This window comes from Peromyscus californicus, unplaced genomic scaffold, assembly GCF_007827085.1.
Source record: "Peromyscus californicus insignis strain IS unplaced genomic scaffold, ASM782708v3 Scaffold_14__1_contigs__length_90479793_seg_2, whole genome shotgun sequence".
NCBI classification, from domain to species: domain Eukaryota; kingdom Metazoa; phylum Chordata; class Mammalia; order Rodentia; family Cricetidae; genus Peromyscus; species Peromyscus californicus.
Window position 1 is genome coordinate 15,179,904 of NW_026294436.1, and position 20,419 is coordinate 15,200,322.

The 20,419-nt window shown below is 44.2% G+C and overlaps 1 protein-coding gene across 2 annotated transcripts in view; it reads right to left on the bottom strand.

The window, feature by feature from the left end:
* The window catches only part of Mcm6 (minichromosome maintenance complex component 6), a 28,647-nt gene extending 12,782 nt beyond the window's left edge, over positions 1–15,865 (bottom strand). Inside the window, exons 1-9 of one of the 2 annotated variants that reach the window (XM_052736823.1) lie at positions 15,633–15,865; positions 12,083–12,229; positions 10,077–10,187; positions 7,731–7,980; positions 4,330–4,495; positions 3,969–4,114; positions 3,414–3,564; positions 2,259–2,400; positions 378–519 (exon numbers count right to left, since the gene is read on the bottom strand). In XM_052736823.1, the coding sequence (XP_052592783.1) occupies positions 378–519; positions 2,259–2,400; positions 3,414–3,564; positions 3,969–4,114; positions 4,330–4,495; positions 7,731–7,980; positions 10,077–10,187; positions 12,083–12,229; positions 15,633–15,739 (1,362 nt within the window). In that variant the 5' untranslated portion in view covers positions 15,740–15,865. Of the gene's footprint in view, positions 1–377; positions 520–2,258; positions 2,401–3,413; positions 3,565–3,968; positions 4,115–4,329; positions 4,496–7,730; positions 7,981–10,076; positions 10,188–12,082; positions 12,230–15,122; positions 15,580–15,632 lie in introns of those variants that run through there. The other variant, XM_052736824.1, reaches the window with a different exon arrangement.
* Between the last annotated feature and the right edge of the window lie 4,554 nt (positions 15,866–20,419).

Sequence of the window (20,419 nt, forward strand, 5' to 3'; positions counted from 1 at the left end):
ACAAATTGGGATGTCTAGTCAAAGCAACCAACACATTCTAGGGATGCTCAGAAAGTGTGTCAACTAACAACAGTCTCAGCCGTGTGTAGTGGCGCACACCTTTAATCCCAGCACTAGGGAGGCAGAGGCAGGTGAGATCTGTGAGTTCAAGGCCAGCCTGGTCTGAGTTCCAGAACAGCCAGAGTTACACAGTGAGACCCTGTCTGGAAAAACAAACAAACAAACAAACAAACAAACAAACCCCAAACCAACAAAACTTAATGATGACAGTTTCAATTCAAAGTAGATTAATAAAACTGAGTAACATACTAATGAATTCAATAAAAACTATAGGTCAAAGGGTATTCTGACTGTCCGACAGTGCACAGCGTCCTTACATTATCAGCCAGCATCAACGCTCCAGCCTCAATGACAAATTCATGAGATTCTTCATCCCGCACCACAGCTGCTGTTAAGCCAGCGGCGCTGGAGGCTTTGCCACTGGTATAGACAGCTCTGGGGCTGAACTCATCCACATGCCTGTTCAAGAACAGCACACAAAGATTCGTGAACACATCAACACACTACATTTTCCAGAAAGATCAGCTGACAGGAGGAGTTCTATCTCCTTTGGCTTCTTAAACTGAGTATGAGGCCATCCCGGGCTGTATAGCAAGACCCTGCCTCAAAACAAAGCAGAGAAGTAGAGTTTTTGACACTCAGTATAACAATTTTCATAGAAGTATTTCCATTACAACAGGGGAGAATGTAAACAACCGAAAGGTCCACCAATGCATTATGTATAAAACAAACACCACCACCACCTGCTCCTGCAAACAAAAAGGGATAGAAAAACAAAACAAAAAAACAAAACCCTCCTATAAGCCACTATTCAAGCAAGCACTAAGCATAAAAGCGAAGGCAGAAATAACTCAAATGTTGATTAATAAATGGACAGTGACCCCTAGAATGTAGCTGGTGGCTCCCAGTGATTTGATTATGAGGATCTGATCTGATCAACACATGAATCCCTTAAGGTACTCATAATAGACCAGCACTATTGGGAAGTGTGGAAGACAGATGGGGGAGGGGTGCATTTGTGCATTTAGGAGAAATCGGCCACTGCTGGAGTACCTGGAGAGGCTCCTGTTTTCCTGTCTCCCCTACTTCCTAGTCCCACGAGGTGAGCTCTGCTCCCTCACTCTCCATCATGACTTTGTCTCCTTATCACCCCAGGAACAATGGAACCAAGTGATTGCGGATGGAAACTGAGTCAAAAGTAAATCCTTCCCCCTTTAAGTTGCTTACCTTACTATGTATAAAACGAACTCCACCACCTTAGGTATTAGCTATCTTACTGCTTAGGTATCAGTCACAGTGATGGAGGCTGGCTAACACATGTGGTGGTCGTGCATTACTTAGCCAGGGAAGCAAACAAAATACTGCTGCAAGTTCCAACATGGCTTCATGCCAAGTGCGAGTTTATTTCTAAAGACCACATATCAGCCGATTTAAAAAAATGCACATTGGGACAATGCAGTACACTGTTCCTTTCTATAGGGGAAGGAGTGACCACTAAGACATAGAGTTTCCCTCCACATAACAGTAACATTCTAAACTTAGTTCAACTTATAATCCTACTGATGTATTACAAGCACCAAGCTGCAAAACGCAAAGGAGTGAATGTCATGATGCATAAATTGCATTTCAATAAAGATGCTAGAAAACACTATACAGAAGATCGAAGAAGGGCCAGCAAAATGACTAATAGGTAAAGGTGCTTGCTGACAAGCCTAATGACCTGAGTTCAATCCCCTGGAAGGATTGAACTTCTACCACATGTTGTCTTCTGAGCTCTGTGTGCACCTGCACATGGTAATAAAAGATCTAAGAAAACCATACATGTAAAACACAATGCTGTCCTAACCGACAACACTGTGGTTGAGAGCACAGCAAATAGAAAAATAGAATGCTTTAAACATAACTATTACTTTCAATCTAAAATTCAGCTTAGGGATGAGGACCTTGCTCAAGAGGTAGCATATACAAGGCCCTGGACTCAATCTCCAGCATATCAAAGATGAAACAAAATTCAACCTGTGATACACTTGAAATAATCATAAAACTTAAAACAACTAGGCTGGGCTCAGTGACATGTGTTATACAGACCTTGTCTCAAAAGCAGCAACCGCCAGACTGGGAGCATGGCTGTAGACCACGGCTGGTCTACAAGCACACACACACACTGCTTTTCCCACGGTACTACTGCAGGCACTTACTTGAGAAACTGGCTCTTAGCTGTACTTGGGTCACCAACAATGCAAACGTTTATGTCCCCACGAAGAGAGGTCCCTTCCCCTGTTGTCTTAGGAACACCACCAAACAGCATCAGTAAGACACCACGTTTTACTTCATCATTGCCTGAAATGAAAAGCTCCAGATAAAAATTCATCTTTCAGGGGAATGGTGAGATGGCCCAGCAGGTAAAGGTTCCGGCTTCATAAGCCAGAAGACCAGAGTTTGATACTGGGAACCCATGTGAAGGAAGAAGGAAACAATCAACTCTACAGAGTTGTCCTCTGACTTTCAAATGTGCCTCTTACATACACACAGTAACTTAATTAAAAAAAAAAAAAAAAAAAAAAAGCTGGGCGTTAGTGGTACACGCCTTTAATCCCAGCACTTGAAGAGGCAGGCTGTGAGTTCAAGGCTAGCCTGGTCGACATAGTTCCAAAACAGCCAAGACTACATAGTGAGAACTTGTTTCAAATAAAGGAGATGGAACTTAATTTTCCTCTTTCAAAGTAGGCATGAATTTAGTGACTCTTAAGACAGTCTACAGAGAGAGCTCACAAGCATCCTCCTGGGTCAGGCTCCTCCTTGAAGGCAGGGAATACAGGTACCTAGTATGACTTGAATTTCAACAAATAACTATGAGGAATTAAAGGCCTGTAGCTCCAAGATTAGGTAGTACACAAGAGCACTATGTCTCCTCCCTGATCTTGTGTTCTGAACTAAGTGAGCTGCTTTGTGAAGGCCTGCCCACTGGGTATCTCACATGGTAAGGAATCCAAGCTCCCAGCTATCCACTAGCACTGAGGTAAGTCATCTGAGCCCCTGCATGAGCTGTTGCTCAAACCCCAGTCTACCTTTTGGGCACCCAAAGCCTGTTGACAACTTGAAGTGTATTGGTGTTTTGTCTGCATGTATGTGTTATGTGCCACATGCAGACTTGGTACCCTCAGAAGGCACTGGATCCCCTAGACCTGGAGTTACAGACAGTTGAGAGTCACTATGTGGGTATTGTGAATCAAACTCAGGTTCTCTGGAAGCAGTCAGTGATCTTCAGTCCCAACATGAAGATGCCTGAACCAGTCCCACCCATGAAACCTTTACTACTGATTGTAAGTCTGTATCACAAATGGAGCTCTCACCGTGTATAGTAGGGAAGAGGCTGGTGCAGAGATTGTGGTACAGGTTTTTGTCCTGACTCATTTCAAACACCTTTTCCCATTCCTTCACTGTCATTTGGTTCTTAATGCTCTCAGCTGTCTGTTCTTCATCTCTGAGTTCTTTCCCACCAAACTGAGAGGTGGCAGAAAAACAAAACGAAAAAACATTAGAGCCAAGACAATGTAAAGGAAAAGAAATTTCACTATAATGAAAGTGCTCGAGAGGTCAAAGTTGTGATTCGACTACAGTCCCTCAACTAGCAAGACTTCAGTTAATAGAGGTATGTAAGAGCTTGTCATTTGTCCAGTGAGGAAAACAAAAGCTACTATTGCTTTATGTTACTCTGAGCTATAACAGAAGTCATCACTGACATGAAAATAAGCTCAAGCAAAGGGCTTTACCCAGCTCTGCCATCTCAGTAAATCTCACCACTAGGGTTAGGGACATAGTCCAATTCGTTTCTAGCATGCACAAGACCCCGTGCTTAATCCCTAGCGCGATAAACAAAGAAATAAATAGGTTAAAATAAGACTTACCCTGGGGTTGGTTGGTGCAACATAACAGGCAAGGAAGACGAGCCTGTATGACAGGTCTCTGACACCAAGGGCCCGCAGCCCTCGAACGCCTTCTGTCTCATACCCATCAACTCCACTGACTCGGGAGTTAGTCTCTGCACGTGCTCCTAAGAGTAAGAGAGAAGGTATTTCACAGCTCAAATACTAAAGGTGCTAATAAGAACTAATATATTCAATAAGCCAAAGTTGAAACAGCACCTTTCATAGAAAAATCAATTTTTTAATCTCTTCATACTTCTACATTCACCCTAATTGGTAGAAGCCAGATATTTGGAGGAGTAGGTGACCAGGACTGGTTAAAGCTGAGCAACAAATCACTGACCTGGTACACTAAGCTTGGAGACATCAGGCACAACTATCAGTGTCCCCGTGAAGTCACACTTGTCACCAGCTTGGGCTGACTCTACAGCTTCAGCTCTCAGGATGACCTCTAAACTTCGGGGGATACTTCCTCGGGGAAGTTCCGCTTGAGTCTCTTGAATACGAACCTACACCAACAGCAAAAGAAAGAGACAGATGCCTTTATACACTATACAACTAAAATCAACAGCTACAAATACCCATATCCCAGCCTGTGTGTATACTTTTCTGTAGTAGAATATTATTTGAAGGGGTGTTACTTTTGTTTATGTTGCATTTGTTTAACTCTGTGAAGCTGTGTTACTGTGCCTGTCTAAAATACCTGATGGTGTAACAAAGAACTGAACGGCCGATGGCAAGGCACGAGAAAGGATAGGCGGGGCTGGCAGGCAGAGAGAATATACAGAAGGAGAATTCTAGGAAGAGAAATCTAGCAGCCAGAGAAGGAGGAGGACTCCAGGAGCCAGCCACCCAACTACACAGCAAGCCACGGAATAAGAGTAAGACTTACAAAAGTAAGAGAATGGGAAAAGCCCAGTGGCAAAAGATAGTCAGGAAAATTTAAGCTAAGAAAAGCTGGCACTGGGCGGTGGTTGTGCACGCCTTTAATCCCAGCACTCGGGAGGCAGAGCCAGGCGGATCTCTGTGAGTTGGAGGCCAGCCTGGGGTACAGAGTGAGATCCAGGACAGGTATCAAAACTACACGGAGAAACCCTGTCTCAAAAGACAAAAAAAAAAAAAAAAAAAAAAAAAAAAGAAAGAAAGAAAAAAAGAGGAAAGCTGGCTAGAAACTAAGCCAAGCTAAGGCCGGGCATTCATAATTAAGAATAAGCCAGCCGGGCGGTGGTGGCGCACGCCTTTAATCCCAGCACTCGGGAGGCAGAGCCAGGCGGATCTCTGTGAGTTCGAGGCCAGCCTGGGCTACCAAGTGGGTCCCAGGAAAGGCGCAAAGCTACACAGAGAAACCCTGTCTCGAAAAACCAAAAAAAAAAAAAGAATAAGCCTTCATGTAGGATTTATTTGGGGGAGAGCACCCCCCCCAATAGAGTAAAAAACAACTGACAACACTTTTCTCTTTGGTGTGCAGAGGGAGGCCAGGGGCCTAGCTCAGGTGTCAATCCTCGGCACCATCCACCTCTTTAAAGACAGGGTCTCACTGGCCTGGAACTCACCAATCTGGCTAGGCTGGTTGACCATTTAGCTTTAGGGATCTGGCTGTCTCTGCCTCCCCACCCCACCCCCAGTTCCAATTCCAAGTACATGCCACCACATTTGGCCTTTTATGGGGATGCCAGGGATCAAATACAGTTCTCTTCAAGTTTGTGTGACAAACATGTTACAACTAAATTATCTCCACAGGCCCTGCCCTGGAGACGTTTGACATATATCAATATTCACTTAACAAGTTGTACCAGGAGCTGGAGATGTCTCAGCAGTTAGGATCACTGGCTGCTCTTCCAGAGGACTTGGATTTAATTCCTACCACCCATATGAAGGGTCACAACCATCAATAACTCTAATCCCAGAGACTCCAATGCCCTCTTCTGGCCTCTATAGGCACTGCAATACATATGGTACATAGACATACATGCAAGGAAAACACCCATATGCATAAAAATAAATAAATAAAAATTGTGTCCTAAAACTACTTTTAGTCAAATAGTTCAACTGGCTAAGCAATTATATCTAACGCCGGGCAGTGGTGATGCACACCTTTAATCCCAGCACTTGGGAGGCAGAGACAGGGAGATCTCAGTTGAGTTGGAGGCCAGTCTGGTCTCCAAAGTGAGTTCCAGGACAGCCAGGACTGTTACACAGGGAAACCCTGACATGGGGTGGGGGGTGGGTGGGTGGGAAGCAACTACATCTACTGGTGCTGAAGAGATGGTTCAGTAGTTAAAAGAACACTGTCTGCTTTGCACACATACATGTAGGCAAAGCACATAAAATTTTTTACCCTAAAATACTCCTTTTAGTCAAATAGCTCAATTTGTTAAGAGATTAATCTATTGGGGCTGGAGAGGTGGTTCAATAGTTAAGAACACTGTTTTTGCAGAAGACCAGAATTTGATTGCTAGCACCCACATGGAGGCTTACAACCCTCTACATCCTGGTTATTTTTGTCATTTTAACACAAGCAAGAGCTATTTGGGAAGAGGGTTCCTCAATTAGAAAAATGCCTGTATCATTCTAGCTTGCAGGGGCATTTCCTGGATTAATGATTGACGTGGGAATGCCCAGATCACAGTGGTTTCGGCCACCCCTGGGCAGGTGGTCTTGGGTTATAGAGGGAGGATGACCAAGCCTTGAAAAACAGTAAACAACATTCCTCTATGGCAGTGGTTCTTAATCTTTCTAATGCTTCGACCCTTTAATACAGTTCCTCATGTTGTGGTGACCCCCAACCATAAAATTATTTTTGTTGCTACTTTATAACTGTATTTCTGCTGTTATGAATTGTAAGAAAATAGCTGTTTTCTGATGGTCTTAAGCAATCCCTATGAAAGGGTCATTTGACCCTTCCCAAGGAGGTCATGACCCACAGGTTGAGAACCACTATTCTACACCCTCTGCTTCATTACCTGCCTCCAGGTTCCTGTCTCGACTTCCTTCTATGATGGACTACAACTATAAGCTGAAATAAACCCTTTCCTCCCCAAGTTGCTTTTGGTCATGATGTTTATCACAGCAACAGAACCTAAGACTATGTATCACTTCTACCTCACAGAACACTCTCCTTTATTCTTGCTAATCTGCTAACACTGTAGAGACAATTGTTACAGGATGACCTGCAATGGACAAGAAGTCATTTTTTTCTTTCTCTATTTATGGAGCTCTGGCTATCCTGAAGCTGCTATGTAGACCAGGCTGGCCTCAAAGATCTACCTACCACTGCCCCCAAGTGCTGGGTCTAAAGAAGTGCACAACCAAGCCTGGCTCTTGTAACTTTGAATCTCGCTCTGAAAGGTCCTCGAGAGGGACACTTATGGTACATTCAAGTTGAGATGAAAATTTATAGAAGAACACACTGTTGTACTTTCCTAGAATCCCTTTGCGAATACCCCACGGGTATGTGAATATTCAGATTTTGGTTACTTCTCCATCTCCAGTTCTTCTGAAACAGTCGTAGTCCCTCCTCACAGAAATTAGAGCATCTTCAGGAATAAAACTTGCTGATAATGCAGCAATAAACTTTATGGAAAGGGAGAAAAACTCTAATACTTACACAAATTCCTTAAAAACTGACATCTAAATTGAGTTACCACAAAGAACAAAAAAAATTACGAGTGGTGAATCTGATCTACTGTACTATTTGTCTAATACTTATATATATATGAATCTGACCTAAACAGAAGTAAATACCTTTTGGAAATCAACAAATCTTGATTTATTAGTGTCTAGCAGGAACCTCTTCCTGTTGGCACACACTGGATTTCGGCAGATATTCGGCTGTGTGTATTTGAACTGCTGTTCTACGTCCTTGATCACTGTTTGACAGTCCAGGCACAGGAAGGTCCCACTCACGAGCTCAGGGTGAACGGGGTGAGTGCGCACCACCTGCCCACTGATGCGGGTGAGCAGCCCGATCCTGGATGACGTGAGCTCACGAATCCTGTTTGAAGACAAGAGTCACGTTAATAAATATCCATCTTTCTTTTTCTTCAGTTCTGTGGACTGAACTAGGACCTAACACTGAGCTACAACCCTAGTCTGCTTCCACTTGCCATTTTCTTAGTGTAGGAAACCTAAGTTTTTCTTTAAGTTTTTAAAATTATGTATAAGTGTGTCTCTGGTGGGTATGTGCATGTGAGGGCAAGTGCTTTCAAAGGCCAGGGACACTAAATCCTCCTAGAGTTAAAGGCAGTTGTAAGCCTCCTGATACTAGTGTTGGACACCAAATTCAGGTCCTCTGCAAATAGCAGTTCACACTCTTACCTGCTGAGCCATCTCTCCATTCCATAATTTCTGTTTTTATTAGGAGTGATTAATGATAAACATGCTTTAGAAGAATGGAGACAAATTATCCCATAGAATCTCCTAAAAGAACGGTTTGGTCAGTAGGCCCACTGCTAATGTAATTCATAACAAAAATAAAAATGAGCTGGGCAGTGTTGGCAAACACCTTTAGTCCCAGCACTCAGGAGACAGAGGCAGTTGGATATTTGGGTTTGAGGCCAGCCCGATCTACAGAGTGAGTTCCAGGACAGCTAGACATAAACTCTGTCCCAAAAAACCTAAATAAATAAATACAAATACGAAAGATAAAAAGACTGAAGAAATAAAAAAGCTAGGTGCCTTGACATGCATCTAAAACCACAGCATGTCACTAAAGGGGTGAACCAGCAAGGCCATCTCAGGCTCAGTGAAAAATACTGTTTCAGGACTGAAGAACTCAGTGGTTAAGAGTACTTGGTGCTCTTCCAGAAGATCTGAGTTCAGTTCCTAAGCACCCATGTCAGGCAGTTCACAACACGTAACTCACTCGAGGGGAATCTAGCACTCTTTCGGTACTGTACACGCTTGGGATTCATGAACACACACACACACTACACTGGATGCCCTGGAACTAGAGTTACAGACAGCTTTGAGCTGTCATGTGGGTTCTGAGAACTGAACCTGATCCTCTGGAAGAGCAGTCAGTGCTCTTAACCTTTGAATCATCTCTCTGAACCCCACTGGTATATGCCTTTAATTCCAGTACTTAGGGAAACAGAAACAGTCAATTTCTGTAAAAATCAATCACTATAAGTTCAAGGCCAGTGGGTCTACATACTGAGACTCTATATTCATTAAAGCCCTAAAATTTATTAATTTCTTTTACTTTTTCCTTTTCTTTTTTTGAAATAGGCTTTCACTATATATCTCTGGCTGACTTGGAACTCACTATGTAGACCATCTGGTCTTGAACACAAAAGAGATCACATGTCTCTGATTCCTGAGTGCTGGGATTAGGCATGTGCCAATTATTGGCCTTATTCATGAATTTCTGCAAACTATGCTTACTTCTCAAATCCCCCCTCAGCAAATCCTGTTTCCCAGTTTACCTAAAAGGTGCCTTAAAAATGACAATACTGAGTGTCTGCCTCACTTCATACTGCCCGTCCTATCTCCATGGGAAAACAAGTTTCTCCAATCTAAATTTTCTGGGTAATAGGTTTAAACACTTCAAAATGCCGATCTGAACTGGGTGTAGCAGCACATGCAAAGAGACTGGATGATTGGCAGTTTGAAGCCAGCATGAGCTACACAGCTCAAGGCTTGACCTTTATAAAAATATTTACAGCAACAAATCTGTCTTTTGACTTAAGTAGAAAACTCAAAACAAAAGACATGACAGGGGGCTGGAGAGACGGCTCAGTGGTTAAGAGCACTGGCTGCTCTTCTAGAAGACCTGGGTTCAATTCCCAGTACCCACACGGCAGCTTACAACTATCTGTAATTCTAGTCCCAGGGGATCCAACACCCTTACACAGACACACCAATGCAAATAAATAAATCATTTTAAAAAATTTTTAAAAAGGCAACAACAAACCCCAAAAAAAGATTAAAAAAAAAAAAAAAAAAAAGACATGACAGATGAGAACACTGAGACCCAGCAAAGTCAGAGTGGTCTGTATACTACAAAGCCAGCTGTTAGCCATTTCTGAGTGCCCAGTAAGTGGTACTGATATGACAGATCCTTTCACCCCCAAAAGATTCCTTCCTTACTTGTGTCTAGTAGGCAGGTCTTGGAAGGCAACATAAAAATCCTTGGCGAAAGGGATCTCCTTTCGGTCTTTCACAAAGGTCTTCAAGGCTCGACACAGGTAAGGGTAGACTCTGAAAAACAGACAGACCAGTGACAGCCGACTCTTACTACTAAGCCTGCCTTCTTTTCCATGTCTATCAGCTTGGAGACGACAGCATCCCACGTGGTCACAAAGACAGCTGCTTGCTTCTGTAATAAACCCTGCTGCTGTGTATATGGGTATGCGCACCACAAAACATCTGAAGCCAGAGAGCAGCACTAGGTGTCTTCCCGCATCCTGTTTTACACATGGTCTCTCACTGATTAGCTAGACTGGCTAGCCAGCAAGCACCGGGATCGCCTTCTCCGTTCCCCAGCCTTGGGGTCCCAGGTATTTATTAACCACCGCTCTAGTTTATGTGGGCACCAGGGAAAAACTCCGACCCTAATGCTGTACAGCAAGCACTTTCACCCATGGAGCATCTGCCCAGGTCCCCTTCAAGTGTTCTTCAGTCAGCTCTGACTAAAGTACTTCAGACTCCCCCAACTCCCAATCCACCAGGAAAACAGGGCCATGTCTCCTAATCTGTGCCTTCTCTTTTGTAACTATTGACAAAAATCCGTATTTATCCAAGCACTTATTTAGAACAAAGTAGATCATTATTTGTGGACAAAGCTGTTGTTTTGTTTTGTTTTTTGAGACAGGGTTTCTCTATAACAGCTCTGGCTGTCCTGGAACTCTTTGTAGACCAGGCTGGCCTTAAACTCACAGAGATCCACCTGTCTCTGCCTCCCAAGTGCTGGGATTAAAGGTGTGAGCCACCACCGCCCAGCAACAAAGCTGTCTTTTTGTCATACATAGTTAAAAACAAAATGAGCTCAAGTTATTTCTACCCCTGAAACACTGAAGCTATGCTGGAATGTGACCCCAGTACTTGGGAGGCAGAGACAGGGAGATCTGAGTTTGAGGTCAGCTTGGCCTACAAAACAAGTTCAAGACCAACCAGGGTATAATAAAACCTTGTCTTAAAACAAAAACAAGACCAGGCAGTAGTAACACACTCCTTTAATCCCAGCACTTGGGAGGCAGAGGCAGGTGGATCTCTCTGAGTTCGAGGCCAGCCTGGTCTACATGTGAGTTCTAGGATAGCCAGGACTGTTTCACAGAAAAATCCTGTCTCGAAAAATAAAACAAAACAACAACAACAAAAAACTTTAAAAGAGACAGAGATCCACCTGGCTCTGCCTCCCGAGTGCTGGGATTAAAGGTGTGTGCCACCACCGCCCAAAAACTTTTAACAAAACAAATACAACATTATTGCTATAAAGACCCCTTAAGTAGGTATGAGTGGTGTATGCTTGTGATTTCAGCTATTCAGGAAGCTGAGGCAAGATCTCCAGCCATGAGTTCAGGGTCAACCTGGGCAGCAACCATGGTGAGACCCTATCTGAAAAAGTAATGTCCGTGGTGCAAAACCAGGACTTAGTAGACAGTTACTCCAAGTACCTACTCCAGGAGTGAGACAGGATAGGTAAAGACCAAATACAATGAGAAAGCAATAGCGGGGCCGCGGCAGTGCACATCTTTAATCCCAGCACTTGGGAGGTAGAGGCAGGTGGATTTCTATGAGTTCAAGGTGAGCCTGGTCTACAGAGCGAGTTCCAGGATAGCCAGGGCTATGAGAGAGAGAGTGCTAGAGCGAGCGCATAATAGAACAGCTGCATGACACCAAGTGAGCATTTTCTTCTTTGGGAAAACTATATAAAGTAACTGTTTTTTAAACATCTGATATGAGGAAACCCAGCTCCACAGAGGCCTATGTTAAAGACACACTAGCATTAACAGGACCACTTATACCAAAGGGCCTCTCCTTAGAAGGAAGTGATTGTGACGCTGCCCTTCTTCCTTACAAAGGAACACATCCAGGCAAGAAGTTGGCTTCTCAGGCTTCATGTCTTTTCAAGGGAGAAATGAGCACGCTCTTACCTATAGAACTCTTCCTGAATGGTGGTAGAAAGTTGTTGGTTAAACTGTTCCAGGTCTGCAAAACTCACAACCAGCGTGTTTCTCTCAGGACGAATCAGCTCCTCTGCAAACTGCAAGTATTTAATTTCTCCATCACTACCCTGGAACCTGCAGATACAAAGTCACATTAAACCGAGGAACAAGGCAGTAAAAAAAAGAATCCAGACAGTAGCTAACTTGGTATATTGGTTAATGGGCATCAGCTTTAGGATCAGAGATGTCCACATTCAGTATTTCCAGGACTTGGGGCAAATTATTTACTTTTCTAAACTTTTTTTTTTTCCAAGACAAGGTTTCTGTGCATAGTCCTGGCTGTCCTGGAACTCGCTCTGTGGACCAGACTGGCTCCCAGAGATACACCTGACCTCCTGGATGATTTAACATTTTCTAAACAACAGGTTTTTTAAATTATTGTTATGTGTAATTAAGATCAGACAGTTAAGAAACAGAGTTTAAAAATCCAAGTATTAAATTTCTATTAATCATAATTTAAGAAGCAGAATAAAGAGATCAGGAACATAGTTCAGTGCTAGAGTGCTTGCCCAGCACGCATGAAGCCTTAGATCTAATCTCCAATATCACAAAAAAAAATCTTAAAGCAAGCAAAACAAACAACACTACGCATAGAAATGAGGTATTACTGCAAGAAAATGTAAACACATGAAGTGATGGTGATGTCCCAACCAAAGGCAAAGTAGGCTATCATACAGATTTATTTTCTGCTCTTTTCACATACTATGTAGATCAGGTTTTGTTTTGAGCAAAATTAATTTCTCTTCTAACTACATCAGGCTCAAATTCTTCTAAAATGTTTATTTTAGACATATCCAAGTATAAAGCATTACATGTGATACCTAAAGGCACAGAAAAGGCTGGGTTAGCATTCTTAGGAGACAAGACACAAACAATAAAGAATGTTTCTATTGATGAGAAGTGCCAGAAAAATAAGCCAATTATGCATAAAGGAATATCTATAATAAAGATTCAAATATGTAAGAGGTGGCATTGGAATTCTTCCCTGCAAGTCATTAAAAGTTAAATTTATAAAAAAAAAAAAACAAGTGGCTGGGCTTGGTGGTGCAGGCCTGTAATACTAATTACTGGAGAGGCTAAAGGTAGAAAACTGGAAGTTCAAGGATCATCTGGGCAACGTAGAGGGAACTTTTTTTCAAAATAAAAAAGTCAAAAAAGGCCTAGGGAGCGGTGTGCAGTGGTGTACTCCTTTAATCCCAGCACACAGAATGATTTCTGTCAATTCCAGACAGCCATGGCAACACAGTAAGACCCTGTCAAGTAAATAAATAAAAGGGGGTGATGCTGGAGATATAGTTCAGTGGCAGAATGCTTGTCTAGCATGTATAAGGCCCTGGGTTCCTTCCCCAACACATTAAGAAAACAAACAGGCAACCAAAAACAAAGTGGATGATTTAACCACCTATGGTAACTGATGGTGGTTTTGGAGAATGAAACTGTAATAGAAAATTTAGAAGTAGCTGGGTGGTGGTGGTGCACACCTTTAGTCCCAACCCTTGGGATGCAGAGACAGGTGGATTTCTGAGTTTGAGGCCAGCCTGGTCTACAGAGTGAGTTCTAGACAGCCAGGGCTACAGACAGAAAGCCTGTCTCGAAAAACAAAACAAAAATTAAAAAAGAAAAAAGTAGACTTTATTCTGTAAACAAAAACAAAGCTGCTTTTGTGAAAGGAAGCTGATTTTTAAAAACAAAGTCTTCGTTTATGCTTAGCTTCAACACTTAGCTACCGAGCAAAGGTAAAGGCGCTTCTTTTTTGTTTTGTTTTTTGAGACAGGGAAGGTTTCTCTGTGTAGCCCTGGCTGTCCTGGAACTTGCTCTGTAGACCAGGCTGGCCTTCCACTCTGAGATCCGCCTGTCTCTGGTGATTAGAGGTGTGCCCCATCACCCAGTGAAGGCACTTTTATTATCTGCAGAACCTTTTCAATACCTTGGTTGAGGTGGTAGGATGGCTAGAGGGCTGAGAATGCCAGAGCCGACAGGAGGAAGCCCCTGGAAAACAGGCTTACTGCCCTCACAAGGGAAGAAGCAGCTACTGCCTACTGCCTCAAGGGTTTATAGCAGTGGTTCTTAACCTTCCTAAGGCTGCCACCGTTTAATACAGTTCCTCATGCTGTGGTGACCCCCAACCATACAGTTATTTCACTGCTACTTCATAACGGTAATTTCGCCACTGGTATGAATCGTAATCTGATTATGCTCCTCCCAAGGTGTTGAGACCCACAGGTTGAGAACCACTGGTTTATACTTTCCAAGAGTCTTGAGTTGGGTTGTGAAGTACGAGCAGTTGTACTGACTGCACCAAGAACATTATCAAAAGTAGGAAAATGAATTTTTTAAATCAGTTTTAAGTATAGCAGAATTTCCTAAGACAGCAGTATAATTCAAGTAGCCAACAGGAAGATGAATGGGTTAGCAATATGTGGTAGGTATATACATGCCATGTAATTTTACTCTGCCTTACAAAGAAACCTCTGACTACAATAAGGTGTCTAGCAAAATTAGCCCCGCACACTACGTATACAAGGCATCTATAATCATCCAATTCAGGGATGTAACCGTGGCAGTTGTCAGTAGGCTAGGAAAGGGGCGCATGAAACTGTTTAACAGGTAGAGTTTGTGTGGAAAGATGAGTTTCCAACAGGGATGATAGGGATACAACAGGCTGAAATGCACTTCAGGATGCTACCTTTTGCACACACCTCCAAAAAGTCAAAACAGTAAGTTTTTGTTACATACTGGCATACTAAATAAATAATAACAAGAATTTTGTAAGCCAAGTCAATGTGTGTGCACTCCATACTCGAGGCAGAAGAGTAAGGAACGCACTAGTATGTACCTGCTGCATGATGTAAATAAACCAAGGGGTGGAAGCTAGGAGTCCAGGACCCTAAGGGATGGCAGGGAAGAGGAGAAACGGAGGGAGGCGGATGTCCCGAACAATTCTTTCATCAAACAGGGCAGAACTCACCCCATCGTGCAGTTATCCAGCCACAGGCTCCTGCTAGAACTTTCTCCAACACGGGGTGTCCCAGGCTCGCAGCACCGCAAGCTCTACAAGCAGTCAGTACCTGGCTGTGTGCTCAACCCTACCCTAGAGGTCACGGGTCCCCCCCCCTCAAACCCTGGCCTCACTGGGCTGTGACGTGAGCGCTGAAATAAAACGGCAGGGCTGGGTTCGGCTCCCAGCATCGCATCCGCCGGGCATGGCGATGCCCCTCTGTCATCCAGCACTCGCGGCGTGGCGGCAGGAAGAGCGCTAGTTCAAAATCATCTCTGGCTACACTGAGTTCGAGGAGACCTTGTCTCGGAAAAAGCAAAGAGAAAGAAGCAAAGCACGGCGCAGGGAGGCACTAGGGTGGGGAAATGGGCTCGACGCGGCTTTGGATTCCGGTCCGGACCGGCTCCATCCTTCCCGGACCCCGAACACCCGGGGGCCCCCAGGCTCCGCCAGGCCCTCCAGCCCCCGGAGGCCACTCACTCTTCCAGGAAGTCTAGGAACAGCTTCTGGCACTTCTCGGCCACCTCGTCGCGCACCTCCGGGTGCTGGCTTCCGGCGCCGGGCTCGGCGGCCGCCGCGAGGTCCATGGCAGCGCTGAGAGTGCGAACCGCGGAGGGAAGACCACCGCGGAAGGGAGGCCGCGGCAGAGGAGGGACCACCCGGGCGCAGGCTTCACGCGGTGCTCCTTCCGCGCTGCCGCTCCGCGCGCGCCTCCGCCAAGCCCCGCCCCCCCGCCCCAGCCAATCATGGAGCAGGAGCTGGGGGTACTTCGCGCCAAACCTGTCCAATCAATGGCGGTTCCGTCCAGAGCCCCGCCCACCACACGCGAATTTCGCGCCAAATGCAGACTCGGTGGTGCTTTTTGCGCATGCGCAATGTCGTCTCGCCCACCCTCAGGTTGTTTTGGTTTGTGGAGCTGGGTAGTTGTTTGCGTCTGCGTCGTGGTGGATTTTTAACCTTTTTTTTTTTTTTTCGTTTCTTTCCTTCCTTCCTTTCTATCTCTCTCTACTCTCCCTCCCTCCCTCTTTTTCTCCAGAGCTTATTTACTAAGTAAAGAAAAACAATTCGGGACTGGAGAGATGGCTCAGAGGTTAAGAGCACTGGCTGTTCTTCCAGAGGTCCTGAGTTCAATTCCCAGCAACCACAGGGTGGCTCATAACCATCTGTAATGAGATCTGGTGCCCTCTTCTGGCGTTCAAGCAGAACACTGTGTGCATAATAAATAAATCTTAAAAAGAAACAAACAAAAAAACAATTTGAAGAGTGGGACTCCAAAGAAGGAATACATTTTTTTTCATGTTTTTATGTTTTTTAGATAGTTTTATAGTATTCAGGGGTAAGAATAAGGCACTGGGAAAGAGGAAAAATCACTCGGTTAAGCCTCTCTGAACTGACTGTCTAGCTGGGGGAAATGAACTGGAAACAAACCTCAGGAGAGAGCCCTCTCAAAGTCAGATGGAGGACTAGAGAGATGCTCAGAGATCAAGAGAACTGTTCTGCAGAGGACCAGGTTGGCCTCTCAGCACCTACATCAGACAGTTCACCACCTGTCACTCCAGCACCAAGGGATTTGATACCCTCCGCTGCCTTCTGTGGACACCAGCATGCACACGCACACACACAAGCCAACGACAGATAAATTCTGCTGAAGGAGGAGGCATAGCTTCCGGGTCCTCCTGCCACAGTAAAATCTGCAAAACATTGGACATTGTTGATTTTCACTGAGATAGGGTCTCATGTAGCCCAGGCTTGGTCTTGAATTCCTGATGGGACCATCACATTGGGACTGAACCCAGAGCTTCCTGAGTGCTAGACAAGGGTTAGCGTGCTATTAAATAAGTCACATCGCCAGCCCTTTGATACGCTGGTGTTGATGACCTGAAGCTGTCTTTCACCAGTTCCTTTTTTTCTGGGCCTTCAGGACGCAGTAAACCTGAACCAAAATAAGCAAACAAACATATTTAAAATATCCTTTTAGGGGCTGGAGAGATGGTTCAGAGGTTAAGAGCACTGAATGCTCTTCCAGAGGTCCTGAGTTCAATTCCCAGCAACCACATGGTGGCTCACAAACATCTGTAATGAGATCTGGTGCCCTCTTCTGGTCTGCAGGCATACATGCAGACAGAACACTGTATACATAATAAATAAATAAATCTTTAAAAAAAATCCTTTTGAGGCTTACAGGGTGTTAAAATTAATGCCAGCCTGGGGAGATCAAGTTAATATTTTAATACTATTGTACTGGCCGGTTTTGTATGTCAACTTGACACAAGCTAGAGTCATCAGAGGAAGGGGTCTCAGTTGAGGAAATGCTTCCATGAGATCCAGGTGTAAGGCTTTTTTTTTTTTTTTCATTTAGTGATCAAAGGGGAGGGCTCAGCCCATGGTGAGTGATACTATCCCTGGGCTGTTGGTCCTGGGTTCTATAAGAAAGCAGCTGAGCAAGCCATGGGAAACAAACCAGTAAGCAGCAACCTTCCATGGCCTCTGTATCAGCTCCTGCCCCCGGGATTCTGCCCTTTTTGAGTTCCTATCCTGACTTCCTTCAGTGATGAACAGCAATGCTGAAGTGTAAGCCAAATAAACCCTTTCCTCCCCAACTTGCTTTTTGGTCACAGTGTCTTGTTGCAGCAATAGAAACCCTAACTAAGATAACTATTAAGTTATATATTACAGAGATCTGCAACTGAAGGTATTATCTAACTAAAGGATGTTAAAGCCTTGAAGCCTCGTACGCCTCAGTCCTTCACAATTCCAAATGTAGCCATCACTGTGTGAGTATTGGGGATTTCTAGCGGTACAAAACGGATAGAATGATATCTATGATTTATTAAGAGTAGTGTACAGGCTGTGGTCCAGCTGGGTCAGCAGTGGAATCCAGTAGTTGTTCAGTCTACAACCGAACTACTGATGTCTAGGCTGGTCTTCATTGTATGTTGGAATCCTGAAGAAAAGGGTTCTAAGATCATTAAAGTAATGCCTCAGCAGCAGGACAGATAAACTTGCCAATGAAAATGAGTGCAAGCAGGTCAAAATCAAAAGGCTTCCTTCTTCTGTGTCATTTTAGGTAGGCTGCCATCAGAAGGTGTGGTCCAGCTGTGCAGTGGTGGTGCAAGCCTTTAATCCCAGCACTCAGGAGGCAGAGCCAGGCCAATCTCTGTGAGTTTAAGGCCAGCCTGGTCTACAGAATGAGATCCAGGACAGGCACCAAAACTACACAGAGAAGCCCTGTCTCAAAAACAAACAAACAAACAAACAAACAAAAAGGTGTGGTCCATTTAGGGTGGGCCATATTTTTTTCAGGGTTCCTCTGTGTAAATCTGGCTGTCCTAGAATTTGCTCTGAAGACCAGGCCGACCTCTAACTTAGACAGTGGCCTGCCCCTGCCTCCTAAGTGCTGGAATTAAAGGGTTGTGACTGTCTTTGGGTAGGTTTTCTGATTACAAATGATCCAGATTTAAGGTAGGTCTCCTCACCTCACAGGATCCAGTCAAGAAAATCCTTCATAGGTGTGCCCAGCTGTTTGGGTTTTAGTTGATTCTAGAAGTAGACAAGTTGACAGTCAAGATTAGCCATCACTCTGTGTGTGTGTTTTCTTTTTTTTTTTTCTTTTTGATAAAGTTCCAGGCCAGCTAGGACTACACAGTGAAATTCTGTCCCCTCCAAAAAGAAAATGTTATACTGAGTCTGATAATCTAACCCCAGAAAATTAAACTTGGAATGGTCTCATTTGTGGATACAAATCCTGTTTTTCTTTCTTTCTTTTTTTTTAAGACAGGTTATCACTGTGTTGTGCAGCTCTGGCTGTCTTGGAACTCACTCTGTAGACCAGGCTGGCCTCGAACTCACAGAGATCCGCCTGCCTCTGCCTCCCGAGCACTGGGATCAAAGGCATGCGCCACCACCGCCCGGCATTTTGTTTTGTTTTTAATTAATTTGGGGGAGCATACTGCAGGGGTGAGAGGCAGATATGGAGGAACTGGGAGATGAGTGGGACTGTGGTTCACGATGTGAAATTTCCAAATCAATAAAAAATTATGTTTAAAGTAAAAAAATTAAATCATTGTGCGTATGTATGAATGTTTCAAAGAACAAATAAATTTAAAAAAAAAGAAAGAAATTAAGCTAGAACTGACCTGGAAGCCTCCTCCCTGAGGACACTCTCTGTATGCAAGCTGCCAAGGGAGAAAAGCAATTAATAATCTAAAGTTTGTGAATCATGACAATGACCAGCATTGTAAGATATTCCCAAGGGTGTTACAATAGCACATCTATCTTTCGGGTAACCAACAGACATCTAATTGGACTTAAGGGTCACACAACAGGGAGAGAATTCATGCTTGGTACCGGAACCCTAGGCATCTATTTGTGACTGGTGATGTCACAGATTAGAGGAGAATCTACTGCTGTCATTTTTCTAAACCAGTATGAACTCCCAACTGCAGCTGGGCAGCGGTGGCACACACCTTTAATCCCAGCACTTGGGAGGCAGAGGCAGGTGGATCTTTGTGAGTTCGAGGCCAGCCTGGTCTACAGAGCGAGATCCAGGACAGGCTCCAAAACTACACAGAGAAACCCTGTCTCAAAGGGGGAAAAGAAAAGAAAAGAAATCCCAACTGCATTCTAAGTACCTATCCTTCTATCTGTGGATAAGTGTAGCCCTCAGTTCTCATCAAAGAAGCTTCTTTTGCAGTAGACAGAGACAGTATCCCAACTAGTCAAAATGCAGAGAACAGCTGACCATGAGATGTCCATGCCCAGTCTGTACATCTACAAAACAACCACTCCATTGTTGTAAGGCTCAGGGAACATCATGGAAGAGGAAGAGAGACTGTTACAAGCCAGATGACCAGGACATCTGCTGGGAGAGTCTTCTATATGTGACAGGGAGATAGCTGCACTCATGAAATCTTAACTAGAGGAACAGGAGGAGAGGAAGGAGTGGAAATGATGTAAATACAATATTCATGCCTGGAATTCTTCTTCTTCTTTTGTTTGTTTGTTTTTTTTTCGAGACAGGGTTTCTCTGTGTAGCTTTGCGCCTTTCCTGGAACTCACTTTGTAGACCAGGCTGGCCTCAAACTCACAGAGATCCGCCTGCCTCTGCTTCCCGAGTGCTGGGATTAAAGGCGTGCGCCACCACCGCCCGGCATGCCTGGAATTCTTTAAACCATATAAAAATAAAAAGCTAGTTAAAAAATAAAAATTAATTGCCTGAAGTTCAGAGCCTCCATGGGTTGACTGTTTCTGTTACAGAGTAAGCTCAA